General features: G+C 52.8%; 3 protein-coding genes and 1 long non-coding RNA gene across 4 annotated transcripts; 2 read left to right on the top strand and 2 right to left on the bottom strand.

The window, feature by feature from the left end:
- Positions 1-808: 808 nt before the first annotated feature.
- On the bottom strand, positions 809-1,200 carry LOC120681352 (zinc finger A20 and AN1 domain-containing stress-associated protein 6-like). Its single transcript, XM_039962853.1, has 2 exons — positions 949-1,200; positions 809-901 (listed from the first exon to the last, which is right to left on the bottom strand). Exons 1-2 carry the CDS (start codon positions 1,198-1,200, stop codon positions 809-811), a joined length of 345 nt encoding a protein of 114 aa, XP_039818787.1.
- A 5,246-nt stretch (positions 1,201-6,446) lies between these two features.
- LOC120681534 (agmatine coumaroyltransferase-like) lies at positions 6,447-8,098 on the bottom strand. Its single transcript, XM_039963052.1, has 2 exons — positions 7,340-8,098; positions 6,447-7,246 (listed from the first exon to the last, which is right to left on the bottom strand). The coding sequence occupies exons 1-2, from the start codon at positions 7,994-7,996 to the stop codon at positions 6,548-6,550; spliced, it is 1,356 nt and encodes a 451-aa protein (XP_039818986.1). The 5' UTR covers positions 7,997-8,098; the 3' UTR covers positions 6,447-6,547.
- A 3,164-nt stretch (positions 8,099-11,262) lies between these two features.
- On the top strand, positions 11,263-12,730 carry LOC120681533 (protein MIZU-KUSSEI 1-like). Its single transcript, XM_039963051.1, has one exon. The coding sequence runs from the start codon at positions 11,626-11,628 to the stop codon at positions 12,553-12,555; it is 930 nt and encodes a 309-aa protein (XP_039818985.1). The 5' UTR covers positions 11,263-11,625; the 3' UTR covers positions 12,556-12,730.
- Positions 12,731-14,807: 2,077 nt separating this feature from the next.
- Positions 14,808-15,438, top strand: LOC120681532. Its single transcript, XR_005677907.1, has 2 exons — positions 14,808-15,033; positions 15,168-15,438. It is a non-coding gene; the product is annotated as an uncharacterized LOC120681532 (long non-coding RNA).
- The last annotated feature ends 401 nt before the right edge of the window (positions 15,439-15,839 follow it).

Genomic DNA, 15,839 nt, shown 5'->3' with positions numbered 1-15,839 from the left:
CTCTGTTGGAGTTTTTAAAGTTTGCACAAGAATTCTGGTTTCCATAGGATATGGTGACTTTTAATAATATGGTTACAAGGCAAAACAGCAATACCACTCAGAACAGGGGGAAGAATAGCTTCTGCATCCGTGGAAACCTGGCTAATTTATTATAACAATTAATTATCATAAAAAATTAAAGTTCCTACCAACGGAGAGGGCAAGAAAATCCAAAACCATCCTTACAAAATAAAACCCCTTAGAAAGCTGTGAGTATCACATTATGTATCAATAGTTTCAAACATTTATATTATATGCATTGCCATTCTGAACTTGCACAAACCAGGAGCTTTAGATTGACGATGTATTCGAAGAAATAATCGAGAACTAAACTTGTTGATTGCCTACAAAGAATGGTTTTAACTTCTAGAACATGGAAGCTAAGAGAAAACAATGAAACTGTTAGCAACCCGATCGGATCCAGTCGAGGAAGAGGAATTCGATGAGAGAGGAGGCTGTTGGGAGGAAGGATTTAGTTTCTAGAGTAATGTTGTTCATCTTGCATAACAAGTTCATCCGCCTGCTCTCCTATTTGTAACACGAGCAAGCAGGGCACGCCAACTCACTCCGCTTACACGGGCCGGTTCCACTCCGGGCCCGACACACGCACACTGGGCTCCTTGGGCCGAGCAGACCTGCTAGGCCCATCATCTTGAGGTGAAGCAGTATCAGCGGCGGTAACAGAAACCTATCATCACTAGCTACCCAGCCTTGCACAACGTGCTCGTCGTCTCCATCTGACTCGGACTATTCGTCGTCTCCGTCTGCATCAGATCTTGTTGATCTTGGGCGCCATGACGAGCGGGTTCTTCTTGGCGATCTGCTCGCGGCCCGCCGTCTTGAAGTCGAAGTCGCAGGCATGCTCGTTGGTGTAGCGGTGCAGCGAGCAGAACGTGCCGTCGCAGCGACCTCGATCTTCTCGGCCACGGCGGGGCCGGCGGCGGCGGGCTTGAGGAGGTCCCTATAGCAGCTGGAGCACAGGTTCTTGGTCGCCGCGGAGCCGAAGAAGCTGCACCCGTTCGCGCACATGACGGGCGCCGCGGAGTCGGCGCCCTCATGCTCCCCCGTCGTCTCCGCGGATGAGCCGCTCTCCTCCACCTCCGGCGCCGGCGCTGGCGCCGCGTCGTCGGCCTTCTTCTCGGCGGCTTCGGCGGTCTTCATTACGTGTTCCGTCCTTGTTGCACTTGGAGCACATGTTCTTGGTCGCGGCGCTCCCGAAGAAGCCGCAGCCGTTGGCGCACATCGGCGCCGCGCCTCCGCCTGAGACCTGCTGCCTCTCTGACGCCATGGGTGCCGTCGTCGTCGGTGGTCGCTGCTACGTACTGTTAGAGGGTCGATCGGGATCGCGGGGGAACCGGGGCGATCGAGCACGAGGCGTTGCGTTGCGTTGCGCGGACGATGAGTTCCGCCACCACACGTCTCCATTTATTGTAGGGGAGCTGGGGAGGCCTAGACCAAAGCACCAAGCGCGCGAGGCGAATTCCGAGCTTACTAGCTCGCGGTGGAGTCGGATCCGTGGCAGGGGCGGATCGGAGGTGGACTACAGGTTCCGAGTCGCGCTCCTGGATCCTCGTGGAGAGAAGGTCCACGAAGTTGAAACACAATTTATAGCTACGCTTTGCCAAAGTTTTTCCATGGTAAAATTCCAAACTACTCTTCTTAGTTGAAATCCGGATAGTTTCTTAAATTATTATTTTATAGTTCAACCTACTCCTACAACTACGTTAATTGATCCGTTTTATCCGTTACCAAGTTTTGTCTTTTTCTTTCTCCATATGTAAGTTGGAGTTTAAGATTGAAATTATGTAAGGTTATAGTGGACTTCATAAGTTGTGTTTAAATAATAATAATAATAATAATAATAATCATCATCATCATCATCATCATTAGATTTTTTACAATTATTTGTCCTAAAGATTAATTTATTATTATATGCCCTATTATTTTTAAAATAATGACTAATAATCTTCCACTTGGGTGGGGAGTAACAACAAAGATAAATCTAATTACGTGTCAGACCCGGGCCAGTGGGACTGCTCATAGGCGTAGAATGTTCTAGAGTAAGAAATAGCGTATGGGATATAACTTACCTCTTTTGTAACTATCCGAATAGGCGCAGAACTAGGCGTAGTATATGAAAACTACCCGATCCAGTTGAGGTAGAACTCCAACGGTACTCGACTAGGACTTTCCATGTAACTCTGTCCCCCAGACTATATAAGGGCGGGCATGGACCCCCTCGAAATATTAATATGACATCAACCTCTAAGACAATACAAGCAACCACACATGACGTAGGGTATTACGCACCTTGCGGCTCGAACTTGTCTAAATCCTTGTGTTCTTTGCATCATCGGGTTCCAGAGCTAGTCAATCCCTTGCCTACAATCCTACTGCTACGGGTATCTCTGAGCAGGTTTGGCGACTAAACACCGACATTACGGGAATAAATAGGATCAACTGAAATAGTTGATGGAGTAATTTGAACCAAATAATAGAGATTTTTCATAGTTGAAAGAAGTAATTTGAGTTCTTTAGTGACAGGAAGTGGAGATACAACTGATCTGCCATCCACAGCAGAGAACTTCTATTGATCATAGGTATCTTAGAATTACGTTACATCGCAAGATAGAATAGTGTTTTGTTGGGGGCGCTATATATGACTGGCCACGCACAAAATTGTAATTACATCAATAACAACACTATGCCATCTGTGTTAAACCATTAGCACATCCGGTGCCTCGGCGAACAAAAAGAAGAAACATTATTAGATTAATATTAGTCATGTCACCACCCTACCTCCCCAACACACACATGTATGAATATATTCCGTAAAAACATTCAGAAAAATATCATCTAAAATATGTTCTTTATCAGTAAGCAGGCTTTGCGTGTGATATAAAAGGATTAATACATCATCGAAAGCCAAAAATTATGTAAAAACTAACATTACATGTGCAAAGTGCTATTCCTCTCTTGATAAAAACCACCCACCAGCAGCGAGAGCAACTAGATATACCATTTCAAATACTGAAGTAGAAAAAAGATGGAGAGATTTGCTTGTGACTCACCTTCTAGCTAGCTGCAAAGATTATTGGTTCCCTATCTTTTATAGAAAAATCCTAGAGAGAAGATGAGAAACAAAATGAACAGACATAAGATTTACTACCATTTCTAAAAGTTGCGACTAGTTGTTCAACCGCCCATGGTACGTGTGGCGTGCGTCCCTCCATTAGATGGATGGCAGATGGTGGATAGAAACAGCCATGCTATAACACAGGACTAGAAGTGGTTATAGAGTTATTACCTAAAATATTTATTTTATAATAAATTAGAAAATTTTATAATTGTGGACATATAGTCGCGACGCAACGCTTTCTAAGTCTCCAGTTCAGATAATCTAGAAACCACTAGGCAACTTTGTTTTAAAAAAACAGCCAGTAGCCACACCCACACGTCGGTCGGCAGTCGGTTGTGTTCTAGTGCGTGGGAAGAAAATGGGGTGCGCACGGGGCGCATGCCAGGCCCCGTGCGCCCCCTGCCGCGATGCCCTTCCCCTTCGATCGGACGGATGGCGCGGTGGGCTCGGCTTCCTCACATATCGATAGGCTTCCCTCCGCTCTCGGTGAGCTCGACTCGTTGAATCGAACAGCCAGCGCTCTAGGCTTCACTTCTTGGCTCCCTTCTTCTCCAATCGATCCCCGATGGTGGCAGTGGGAGGCTTCCCGGCGTTGCCTCGCCTCCGACTCCGCGGCAGACTCCTCTCGGCCGGGCCAGCGTCTCGCATGGAGAGCTCCCCTCCACCTCACCCCCCGCTCCCGCCGGTGCCCCCGCCCGCGCACCCGAGGCCCCGCTGTCGGCTGCCGCTGCCGCCTCCACGCACGGTCGCCTCCCCTCCGCCGCTATCAAGGACTGAGTGCTTCTTCATCTGAATTTGTTCCTTCTCTGCTTCTGAACCCGTGTTGTCCTCCTAATCATGTGAAGTCGATGTAGTGTCTTGCTGCTGGGATTCAGTTTTGTTTCCTGCAAATCAAATGGTGTGCATGAACCTTGCTTGCTGCAGAAATCAAAGGATTTCGCCACAACAGCAAAAAGTTGAACTAGGATTCTGGAATGTTGATCTCACAATGTGCACATGAACCATTTCAAGTAGCAGAGTATTATTCTGAAATAAATATGAATCTTGAACATGAGATTTTCTCTCATTTGTTAAAAAATAAATAACTATTGGCTGTCCCCATACAGAATGTTGAATTATTGACTCGGATCCTTCATTGCCTGTAACTATCGATAGAATGTTGAGAACAATTTCTGTTGTAATAAAACCATATGTAAGGCCATAAATTTCTGTTGCAATAAAACCATATGTTTTAGGACACAAATTTCTGTTGCATTTTTCTGAATATATCCATGCTAGAATAGCACTCACTGTCCTAACTGATAAGAACTCTACAGTGATTCACCAAAATAACTCCAGAATGCACACAAAAGGTTACAAATATTACAAGCTCTGAAATAAGCAATCAGATGACAGGTTTCATATTACAAACTCTGAAATAAGCAATTTGGTGACATGTTCTATGACCATACTATATAGATTCATGATTTTGCCCTCCATCAAAATGTAACTTCCTAACAGCAGATTGTGTTATAGCAGCTTAATCAACTCCCATTAAGAGACTTCACTACTACAGAATACATCATCGCCAACGCCCCATCACCGTCAGTTTGTTTCGAACCGGCGGTGATAGTCTATCACCGCCGGTTCCAAATGGACCCGGCGGTGATGCTTACATATCACTGCCAGTTCGTAATGGACCCGGCGGTGATGTGTTCTCCACCTATTTTTTTTCATTCTCCCTACCCCCCTCTCTCCGGTCCTCAGATTTTTTTCCTCCTCCCCCGCCGGACCTTATCCTCTCCCCACTGCTCCCTCTGAGCTCCTTTCCCGGTCTCCCCCTCCGAGCTCCTCTCCCCCGGCCTTCTCCCCTCTCCTCTCTCCCATCCCCATCTCCGGCCTCCCTCCCCTCCTCCGCCCCGCCAGTGCGGGCTGCGGATGCGCGGTGGCGCGCGGCGCGTGACTGCCGGCGGGCATGGCCGCGGCGGCGCCTGTCTTTCCCCAACGCATCGCCGGCCTTTCTCCCCTGCTTCCCTACCGGATCTGCGGCGGTGGTGGCTCGCGGCGGCGGGAGCGGCGATTGCGGTGGCGGCGGGAGCGGCGAGATCCGGTGCGGTGCCGTGCGAATCGAACTTCGTGAGGTGCGGTGCCCGTCCCCTCTCCTCCTCACGTTTCACAACTGCCTCTAACCTCGCCTCCCCTCTTTTCCCCCAGCAGGTAGGGACTGGCGGCGGCCGCCCTGGCCTTGCCCGCGGCGCTGCGACGGCGGCAGCAGCAGCGCGGAATGCGGCGAGCGGCAGCGGCGCGCGCGCTGCGACGGCGGCGGCACCAGCAGGGCGAGCGTCGGCTGTAGCAGCGGTGCTGCGACGGCGGCTGCAGCGGCGTGGCGAGCGGCGAGCGGCACGGCGAGCATCAATGGCAGCAGCGCAGCCTGTTTTTTTTGTTTCCTAACGGGGCAACACCGCCGGGTCTCAAACCGACAGTGATGGTTCGGACTGTCACCGTCGGGTCTGAAACCGGCGGTGATGGCCCTGTCCATCACCAACGAGTTAAATTCAACACCCCCCGAAACCGGCGGTGATAGCTATTTTGAACTGGCGGTGATGGGGCGCCGGAGTAGTGCTTGTGTAACCCCCTAGTACGTATGGAGCAGCTATTAATGATTTCCAAATAAATTGAAGGTGGTTGCTGTTGTTGCTGCCGGCCGCCGCAGCCTTGGCGTCCGCCTGCTTGTGTTGCGCCTACTTGCTAGGCGCTCCTGCACGGCTGCACTGCGGTGGCCTGCTCGGAAGCTACGGCATCGAAGCCGCCTTTCGGAGGAGATGAGTCCACGATAGCGCAGAATCGATGCGGGAGCCGAGGAAAAATGGCGGAGCCGAGGCTGCCGATATGAGCCGAGCCGTGTCTGCGTGAGGAAAGGAGCCGTTCACTGCACCATCCGTCCGATGCTGATGGGACGGCATCGCGGCAGGGTGCGCACAGGGCCTGGTGTGCGCACGGGGCGTACCCCATTTTCTTCCGTGTGCGTTGAGCCGATGACGTCGACGCGAGGCGTTTATACATGCCGGTGCCCGTCGGATTACAGGCGTCCGCGTTCCGCATCCCGTCGACATAAATGACTCGTCAACGTTGGCCGACGTGCCTCCTCCAATCGCCCGCACGGGTCAACCACCACGTCCTATCTGACCGTACACGCTCGACCACAACCCCAATAGTGGCGTGGAGCCATATGCAGCAAATGCTGAGCTGAGAAACGGTGCCGTTTATACTGTACGCCGTACGCGACCAACAAAATGTGTATTTTTAAATAAGCCATTCTCATTTCCATTACTCAAAACGGAAATACAAATAGTTTGTAAGAGTAATTAAAGAGGAAGGGAGAACTAGACATCACTCGTCCGACCCGAGCAGCTTGAGGAGCTCCGACTTGAACGCGTCGACGTGCGCCCGCTGGAGCATGGACACCGCCACCTGCACCCCGCCGCCGTCCCTGGCGCGGACCAGCGCCACCTGGCCGTCGTGGTTCATCCTCACGTTCTCCGTCCGCCGCGGCCTCCCCCACCCGAAGTCGGCGACCTCGTACGCCATGAAGCCCGCCGACCCGGACACGTTCACCACCCGGTCGATGGGAACCGTCCTGTCGCCGGCAAGCTTGAGGAACTCCCACCCGGGCGATGAGCCGAGCGGGTCCTCCGCCATCTCCCGGATCGCGTCCTGCACCGCCGCCGCCGCCGCCGCCAGCGCGCGCTCGGCGCGGAGCTCCCGCGCCGGCAGCTTCACCAGGCAGCCGGTGAGGCACGTGCCGAAGTAGTCCGCGCCGGCGGGAGGGTCGAGGCGGTCGCGGGCGTCGGCCAAGAAGAAGAGGAACACGTTGTCGTCCGCCGGGAAGGACCGGCAGCGGACGGCGCAGGTCCATGCTAGCGAGACGACGGCGACGAAGCTGGACGGAGGGCGGCGCAGCGGCGCGCCGTGGGCCTCGCCGAGGCGGACGATGCGCTGCTTCAGCCGCGCGATGCGCGGCGCGTCCAGGGTGAACGTCCGGCGGGTGAATCGCAGCCGGTCTTGCTGCAATATCGCGGGCATGGGCACCTGGTGGTGGCAGCAAAAAATCAGGTGCAACGAAATCAAAACCCGAATGGGAGAGATGTGAACGAAGCCTGTGCTGTGCTCGCGGGAACGTACCACCGGCAGGTCTGGCATGTACTTCCGCACGACGCTCCGGGCCAGCTCCTCGCCGCCAGGCAGCCCGACACGCGAGCGGTCGAAGCACGGAGGCGGCTCGGGCGGCGCGTCCCCGCGGCACGCCGCCGCCCACGCCTCCACGAACCTCCACAGCGACCGCCCGTCGGCGACGGCGTGGTGCACCGTGAGCCCGAGGGCCACCCCGCCTCCTCCCCCGAGGCGCGTGGCCTGCACGGCCAGCAGCGGCGCCGGCAGCCGGTACATGTCGACCTCCGGAACGAGCCCCACGAACGTGAGCACGTCGTGGTCCTCGTCGCACGCGAGGCGGCGGGCGTCGGCGTCGGTCTCCGCGACAACGAACCGGACGCCTTCGTCGGCGGCGGAGCAGCGGATGGCGACCTCGCCGCTCTCCGCGAGGTGATGGAGCTTGCCTGCGAGCGGGGCGTGGGTCGCCAGGGTCGCCGCGAGGGAGGATTTTAGGGACCTGACGACGTCGTCGAAGGGAGGCAGCTGGTCGCCCTCGAAGAGCAGGAGGTGCTGCAGCACCGGGGCCACGACCCACTGCGCCTCCATGGCGTTGAGCTTGATAGGCCCAGGCGGCGCGGCCGCCGCCGGCGCGGGGACGTAGCCGACGTCGACGATTCTCACCGGAGCCATTGGGTCTGATGAGCTGCAGCAACGGGCTGTGCGGCCGGATTGGCGTGTGTTCCGGAGTGTGGACGCGGAACAAGTACCCGTGGCTGGAGACGAGGAGCCGAGGAGGCCATCCTTGTCACGTCACCAGGAGCGCGGGTCCGAGTCCCGCGTGTTTTGCATTCTTGATCCACGGGGACCATGGTTGGTCACTGGTCAGTGTCTGCCTATTAATGGCTTCATTCAGGATCTTCGAATCCAAGAGCGCAAATGCCTAATAATGGCTTGATTCGAATTTGACTCGACGAACACACGAGAGCGCTCAAATGCAAAATACGAAAGAGCCCAAGAGGAGGCACGGCTGATCGACCCAGAAGAGTACTCGGCCAAAATACGAAAGAGTACCCAAGAGGAGCCGCCATTATCAGTTCCCACGAACAAAAGGAGCCAAAGGTTGGATCGATCAAGCTTTTCAAAGCTCAATAAAATAAAAATATCTTGAGACAAAGAGGCCGACACAAAAGTCATGGCCCCAGCACGGCAGGCCAGCAGCCCACGCCATGGATTCAGCTTCTCTGACTAAAGAGAAACAGTGTCTAAGTCTGGATGAACAGTAGTCCCTACCACGATTCACTGTAGAGGTACTGTTCACGGAGCATTGCTCGAAAAGCTACTGTTTTGTATTGTAGCATGGGTACTGTAGCGATCGATCCTATCCATTCATTTTAGAGCGGACGGCCCACAGAGGCTCAAAAGTCACAGGAACAGTGTTCCCTGGCTTCCTTTTCAGCAGGTCAGGGAATCCTGATCGCTGGAGAGGAGATTGAGGCTGTGTTTAAATCCCTGGAAAAGGTGGAAGAAAAAGTCATATCGAATATTGTAGTACACTGTAGCACTTTTCGTTTGTTTGTGATAAATATTGTCCTACCATAACCTAACTAGGCTCAAAAGATTCGTCTCGTGACGTACATCAAAACTATGCAATTAATTTTTTTATTTAACTACATTTAGTACTCCATGCATGTGTCATTTGCTATATTTAACATTTCGATTTTATTTAACTACATTTAGTACTCCATACATGTGTCATTTGCTATATTTAACATTTCGATGTGATCGATATGTGATGGAAAATTTGAAGTTTTCATGGTATCTAAACACACCGTGAGCGTTCGACTGGATTGGACCGGACTCCCGGCAGAGCCGGTACTACAACCAGTCTAGTGCAGTACAAGGGTAAACTTGTAAATGGCCATGCTTTGCAGCCATGGCATGGCCGGTAGGGCGCTTTGTCCAGAGCGACACGAGAATGCCGACGCGGACACTGACGTGAACCAGCTGCGACGCAACGAGGGCATTGAAGCACCCCTCACCAACCCGGCTTTTAATTTCTACAGAGCTTTGCCTCGCTGCTTGCAACCTGATTAGGGCATAATTAGCCAATCAGGGCCCGTTTAGTTCCCAAAAATTTTCACCCAAAAATTTTCACCTCCCCTTTGAACACATGTATGAAATACTAAATGTAATTAAATAACAAAACTAATTACACAGTTTGGATGTACACGACGAGACGAATCTTTTGAGCCTAATTAGGGCATAATTAGCCATAAGTGCTATAGTAACCCACATGTGCTAATGATACGGTCAAAGGCCTCAAAAGATTCGTCTTGCGGTTTCCAAGTGAGTTCTGAAATTAGTTTTTAAATTAGTGTTCGAAAAACCCCTCCGATATCTGATCAAACACTGATGCGACACCCAAAATTTTTGTTTTTGGGAACTAAACGCCCTAGTGATGAGCTGCCTCACCGGTCAACATCTCTTCATCAGAGTATAAGCAGTTAATTAGGTCTCGTTTAATTTTTTAAACAGTTGTCACATGGAATATCCGAATATTAATTTAAATATTCAGAGATCAATCTAATATTAATATACAAATAATTACATAAATTATAATTAGGGTTTCAAGACGAATCTATTAAGTATAATTAATGCATAATTAACTGAGAGTTAATGTAGCAATTAGTGATCAAATTACAATTAGACTTAACATATTCATATCGTGATTATATCACGACTTATTAAATTATATTTTAATAAATATATTTAGTATTTTTAATTGGTATTTAAATATGTGATATGCCAGATGACTTAAACTAAAAAACCAAATCTCATCTTAGTATTCGGCACTGGGATTCTCTAACCTGCACGCTTATCCACTTAACAGAATAGTTTTGTCCATCTTTATCTGTGGCGTTTTCAGGCTCGAGAATCTGGGCCGTGTTTGGTACATTTTGCGCACGTTTCCCGAAAAAAGAATTTCGCATGTATGAAGTACTAAATGAAGTCTATTTGCAAAATCTTTTTAGGGATAAGTGTAATTTTTCGAGACGAATCTAATGACGGTAATTAATTGATGATTTGCTACAGTGATGCTACACTAACCACCCCTTTAATCACGCGGTTAAAGACCTCATTAGATTCGTCTCACGATTTACACGGAATTGTGGAGGTGGTTTTGTAATTAGACTTTATTTAATACTCGTAATCAGTGGTCAAAGTAGGGTGAAATTTTTTTCACCCTACAACCAAACACGGCCCTGGGGTACGAGCTAGCGACAGCACAAAGTGGATGTGAGCTCGCAGCTACCGCCTGCCCTGCTGCTGTGTTTTTCCTATGATGTCAGCCGGGCCGGCCCGCGGGGAATTAATTATAAGACTTGTGCTCGACGAAAAGATCACATATAGTACTACCTTCTGGTGGTGGTATCAACATCACATTCTACTGTATATTTCTATTAGTGTTGATCACCTCTCAAAATCGATTAGCTCAAGGCCACATATGTGTGCCCCGGCCGTTTTGTACGTCTCCACCCTCCACCCTGGCTCTTGTACTCCTGCCTGCTTCCTGGTCTTTAGCTGGCCCTGGGAGCCTGCAAGCCCCCACATGAGCTGCACGACCACTCAAATCGGTGTCCTCCGTTTGATCTTGTTGATCTGGGTAGGTTTTTTTCTTTCAGAGCAGAAGACGAATGTGAGTACATGATGTAGCACCCATCACCTTGGTGGCAACCCGCATTGAATCCAGCCGCGTCCTCGTCTGCACACGGCACTGCGGTCTACTCGTGTTCCTGATGATGGATTGCAGCTTTTTTTTTTTTGAGAGGAAAGATGGATTGCAGCTGGAAACAATAAAAGCGGCACGGCAAGAAGGAACCCGCGTCTCCGACGGACTTGGGCCCAAATCACCAACTCATATACTGAGCCTGGTGGGCTCCCGTTACAAAAAAACGAAAAGTCCTTTCCCAGAAAGAACATGGGCTTCCGATGCTACCACTAATCACCGGTCAATTTCGGAAGCCCAGAAAGAATACCCGACCGGAACGCCCGCGCGCGCGTGCGTAGTATCTCGTAACCGAGATGCCGACGCCGGCGGACTCGGCCCCGCCGCCTCGCTGGCGCGTTTGGCGCCAGTGGCTCCGAACCGCAAGCGCAACCGCATCAAAACACCCCCCGCCGTGCCTCCTCCGATGGTCAGCGCAAATCCGCAGCCTCAGGCAATCCATCGCGCTCGAAGCAGGCCGATCGGAGGAGCAGGCGGGCCGCGCCGGCTGCCGCAGCACCGGTAGCGCGGGCCCAGCTCGTCTCCCTCCGTGATGGCCGACGTCGACGCGGGCGCCGCCGAGGAGCCGGACCGCAGGGCGCGCGCGGCGTCCCTGTCGTCGTCGGAGGGGAGCGACCACGACCACGACGACAAGCCCGTGCTGGGCCAGTCGGCGCCGTCCCCGGCGCGCTCCGCGGGCCACGCGCTCGAGGAGCGGCCGAAGCGGAAGGCGCCGGGCCGGCGGTCGCGGCCGATGCGGATGTTCCAGAGCATGTGCCGATCGCTGCCGCTGCTGAACCCGCGGTGCGGGCGGCCGCTGCAGGCCGGCGCGTGCCGGATCGCGCCTCCTGCGCGACTCACCCCGTCGGACTCCCTGCTGTCGCAGCTCATGGGGTCCTCAGCCAGCGCGGCGGCGGCGTCCCGCCACCGCCTCACGGGTACGCTCTTCGGCTACCGCGACGGCCACGTGTCGCTGTCGCTGCAGGACAACGCCCGGTGCCGCCCCACGCTGGTCGTGGAGCTCGCGCTCCCGACGCACGCGCTGCTCCGCGAGCTCGGCGCCCACGCGGGCGCGCGCATCGTGCTGGAGAGCGAGAAGCACGCGGAGCCCGCTGACGCCGCCGACGCCGGCGGTGACGGCGCCGGCGCCGGCGGCGCCAGCTTCAAGCATCACGACGACGACGGGTGGGTGCTGGAGGAGCCCATGTGGACCATGTTCTGCAACGGGAAGCGCGTGGGGTACGCGGTGCGGCGGGAGCCCACGGAGGAGGACATCGCGGTGCTGGAGACGCTGTGGGCGGTGACCATGGGCGGCGGCGTGCTCCCCGGCCGGTCGGACGTGGACGGGCCCGACGGCGAGGTGGCGTACATGCGCGGGAGCTTCGAGCACACCGTCGGGTCCCGGGACTCGGAGTCGCTCTACATGGTCAGCCCGCCCGGCGGCGACGGCCCCGAGCTCGCCATCTTCTTCGTTAGGCTATGAACCGAACCATTCCCTAATCTTCGCAGCCGCACCCGTGGCCAGATTTTTCCTCCCCCTCCTCTGTACTGTCTCGTTCGTCAGCCTGAGCGTCAGAAATTTTCGCTGCCGCCATCAAGGAACTTTTTCTTCTTTTTGCAAAACAAAAAAGAATCACGACAAGTCTATCTCACCGTGCTCTGCGGACATGTCACGCCGGCCGATCATGACCGCCACGTAGCCTGCAGGCACACCATCGAGTCATGTCCGTGCCGGCTGCAGACCGCAGGCAGAGGCCAGACGTCTGGGCTCTGCATGCACGCACGCGTACAAACGAGCACGGCCGGCACGGTGGCGGACGTGCGCCCCTTTGGCAGCGAGCGAGCACCCTGTCAGTCAGTCACGAGCACAGTTTATGTCACGTGGTTCGACGAATCAAGCACGGTTCCCCACGCAAAAGAATACTAGCTGCGGCAGGGCATTGATGGAACAGGCAGTTAGCCCTGCTGCTCTCAGCTCGTTTCGTGAGAACAGGGTCCCCGGGCTCTGGCTGGGCTGGGAGGACGCGACGTGCGGTGCGGCGCGGCGCACTGTGCGGAGATGGCATGCCCGGACCCCTGCTCGCCCGCCGTGTGCCCGTACCCTGACGCGACCGGCGTGCGCGTGCGAGTACCGTGCATGGCGTCCACGGGGTGCGCGGCGAGATCTCTGAGATCTGCGGGGGAGAGTGGGAGACGCTGCACCGCGACGCTGACGGTAAAGCGTGCTGCTGGAAAAGCGTAGCGTTTCGGCGTGGTGCATGCAGCGATGCACGGAGTCGGAGGGAGCTTCGTCAGGTGTCCGTCCGTCCGCACGATGGATCATGCATGGGGCCGGCAAGGCGGCAGCCGTGCACTGCACACGTGGAGAAAAGGTGTGGACGGCAGCGCGGCACTGCACATCGATCCACGAGGACATGGATGCCGATCGATGCAGCGCAACAGCGGCGCTTGTCTGTCGTCTGCCGCTGCGCGTTTTCACGTGCGTCCTGTGATGCGAGTGGCCGACGATGAGCCCATGCTGCCTGCTTAGGGATGGCAACAGCTTACATACCCGACGGACGGGTAGTGGCCACCCATATCCGTACCCGACCGCTAGAACTAAATTTTACTCCATCGGATTATCCCGTACGCACACACGAGTAGCAAAACACTTCCATACCCGTACCCCGGTAATTTGTACCCGACGGATAACTCGTACCCGAAATTATATTCGAAAATTATATATAAATATTAGACATTCACATACAAAATAAATCATTCCAAACTTTATTGCCACAAACTAAGAGAAATACGGTAGATGACTCATTGGCTCATCATCCCAGCAAGCTAATAGAAATTGGATTGAGCCAAATTTATGGGCCATATGGGCCAAAATGAGCTAGACCGCACTTAGGCTAGCTTATCTTTTGCAGGATATTTTTTATCCGCGGGTACGCGGGTATGGGTAGTATACATTCGCACCCGTACCCTTCATACTCGACGGGTACAAGGTTTTACTCAATAACGTACCCACGGGTAGAAAACTCATTCTATACTCATCTTCTTATCGGGTAAAAACTGTCGGATACTCGGATTTTGGGTATCCATTGCCATCTTAAGCCCGCTGGGTCACCCACACAACACAAACTAGCTAGTGCTGCTCCATCCTCCACTCCTGTCAGTGCTGCCACTGAGGCTTCAAACTTGAGATCACAAGCTAACCACCGAGCTTAATTTGCGTAACAAACTGGTTTGTGTTGGCAATGGGGAAAGATTAGAGGCCTGTTTGGTTCCAAGTAGCACAAGTAGTACAACGAGAGAATCTTCAATGCATGAAGTACTAAACGAAGTTTATTTGCAAAATTTTTTAGAAATGGGTGTAACTTTTCGCGAAGAATCTAATGACGGTAGTTATGATGCAGTACCTATCCTCTAATTGTGCGGTCAAAAATCTCATTAGATTCGTCTCGCAAAGTAGCGTAGGAGTTATGGAGTTAGTTTTGCAAACTGACTTCATTTAATACTAGTAATTAACGGTAAAAGTAGGATCACAAACCAAACACGGTCTAGATTCAAACCAGCAGGCTCCATGCACTGAAACTGAGGCTTGCACGGAACTTGCGACCCGCGCGTGCAGGAAGGGAGATTCTCGAGTCTTTTCTGGCCAGGCGTCCAACAACGACAAGGACTTTTGGCCTTTGCATGCAGTCAGTCTCGGTCACTCCCCCTACGCGCAGCATTAGAGTCAGAGGCATGGCGGCCCATGCCCCCCAACCAAGCTAGCCATCCTCTACCGCAGTATAAAGTCAGCTGGGGAGCTCCAGTGAGGAGGCCTTTGGGGGACCAGGGAGGGAGAGGTCCCCCTGCCCCTGCTGGTCTCCTCCTCTCTTCTATCCGAGCTCAGCGGAACTCGATCGAGCTGCCTGCATGCGTCGGCATCTGCTGCGAGAGAGAAGCTCGGAGTTGGAGATGCCGTGATCTGGTATACATGGGTTGGTTCCGCGGCTCTTCACTGATGTTCTGGATCCAGTCCAGTCGTGTATGAACTTTCTGTTATTCTGTTTCTGCCCATGCATGGCTCTGAACCTGTAGTTCTCTGCATCTGTGTGAAAGCAGGGTTGTCGATCAGCTGGCGCGGCCTCCCGCGGCATTGGTGCCGGTCACCGGAGCTCGGATGGAAGGAGAAGGAAAAAAAACGGGTCAGGTGGCTAGCAGCTTCTGTTTTTTTATTTATTTCCACTTTGGTCGATTGCTGTTGTAGATTAACTGCTTTGTTGGGAGAGGACTTGTAAAACGTGTTTTTGCAGGATCAAGCTCCCACTTCCCTCCTAAGATTTCTTTGTCCTCGCAAAATCGATGTCTTTGATGTGGCCTCGTGCATGTTTCATTGCTCTGTCTTCCATTGTTTTTTTTTTCTGAAAGAACCGGATAGATTGGCAGGTATTTATTAATAAGAAGAAGAATTACATGTAAGATACGCAGAAACAACGACCTAGACCAAGCAGAACGCTCACCCTAGACAGGTATGCTAAAAGAATTACTCACTACTGAAAGGAGCAACTAAAGAAGAAAGGATTTAGCCGAGCAAGGCACCAAGTTTTGACCTCATCCTGAATGAGATCAAAGACACGGCCTAAAGAGTTGAGGTATTTTACGGGTGTATAATACGAAAACTATTATATTATTAAGGAAAAGCTATATGTCACTCAAGTGATTTGGCCCTCCCTCTCACCACTCGAATTTTTTGGCCATCCGATCCCATATGTGCGGCCCGATTCTCTTTTCTGC

The sequence above is a fragment of the Panicum virgatum genome, chromosome 7N, assembly GCF_016808335.1.
Source record: "Panicum virgatum strain AP13 chromosome 7N, P.virgatum_v5, whole genome shotgun sequence".
Taxonomy (NCBI): Eukaryota; Viridiplantae; Streptophyta; class Magnoliopsida; order Poales; family Poaceae; genus Panicum; species Panicum virgatum.
This window is presented reverse-complemented; position numbering and strand designations above follow the sequence as displayed.

What these genes read in the sequence shown, in the direction of transcription:
- LOC120681534 (XM_039963052.1), bottom strand. Translation starts at nt 7,996, where the DNA reads ATGGCTCCGGTGAGAATCGTCGACGTCGGCTACGTCCCCGCGCCGGCG. An exon ending in ACATGCCAGACCTGCCGGTG is followed by an intron (nt 7,247 to 7,339) that starts GTACGTTCCCGC and finishes TGCCACCACCAG; the next exon opens with GTGCCCATGCCCGCGATATT.
- LOC120681352 (XM_039962853.1), bottom strand. Translation starts at nt 1,200, where the DNA reads ATGAAGACCGCCGAAGCCGCCGAGAAGAAGGCCGACGACGCGGCGCCA. An exon ending in CCGTGGCCGAGAAGATCGAG is followed by an intron (nt 902 to 948) that starts GTCGCTGCGACG and finishes TACACCAACGAG; the next exon opens with CATGCCTGCGACTTCGACTT.
- LOC120681533 (XM_039963051.1), top strand. Translation starts at nt 11,626, where the DNA reads ATGGCCGACGTCGACGCGGGCGCCGCCGAGGAGCCGGACCGCAGGGCG.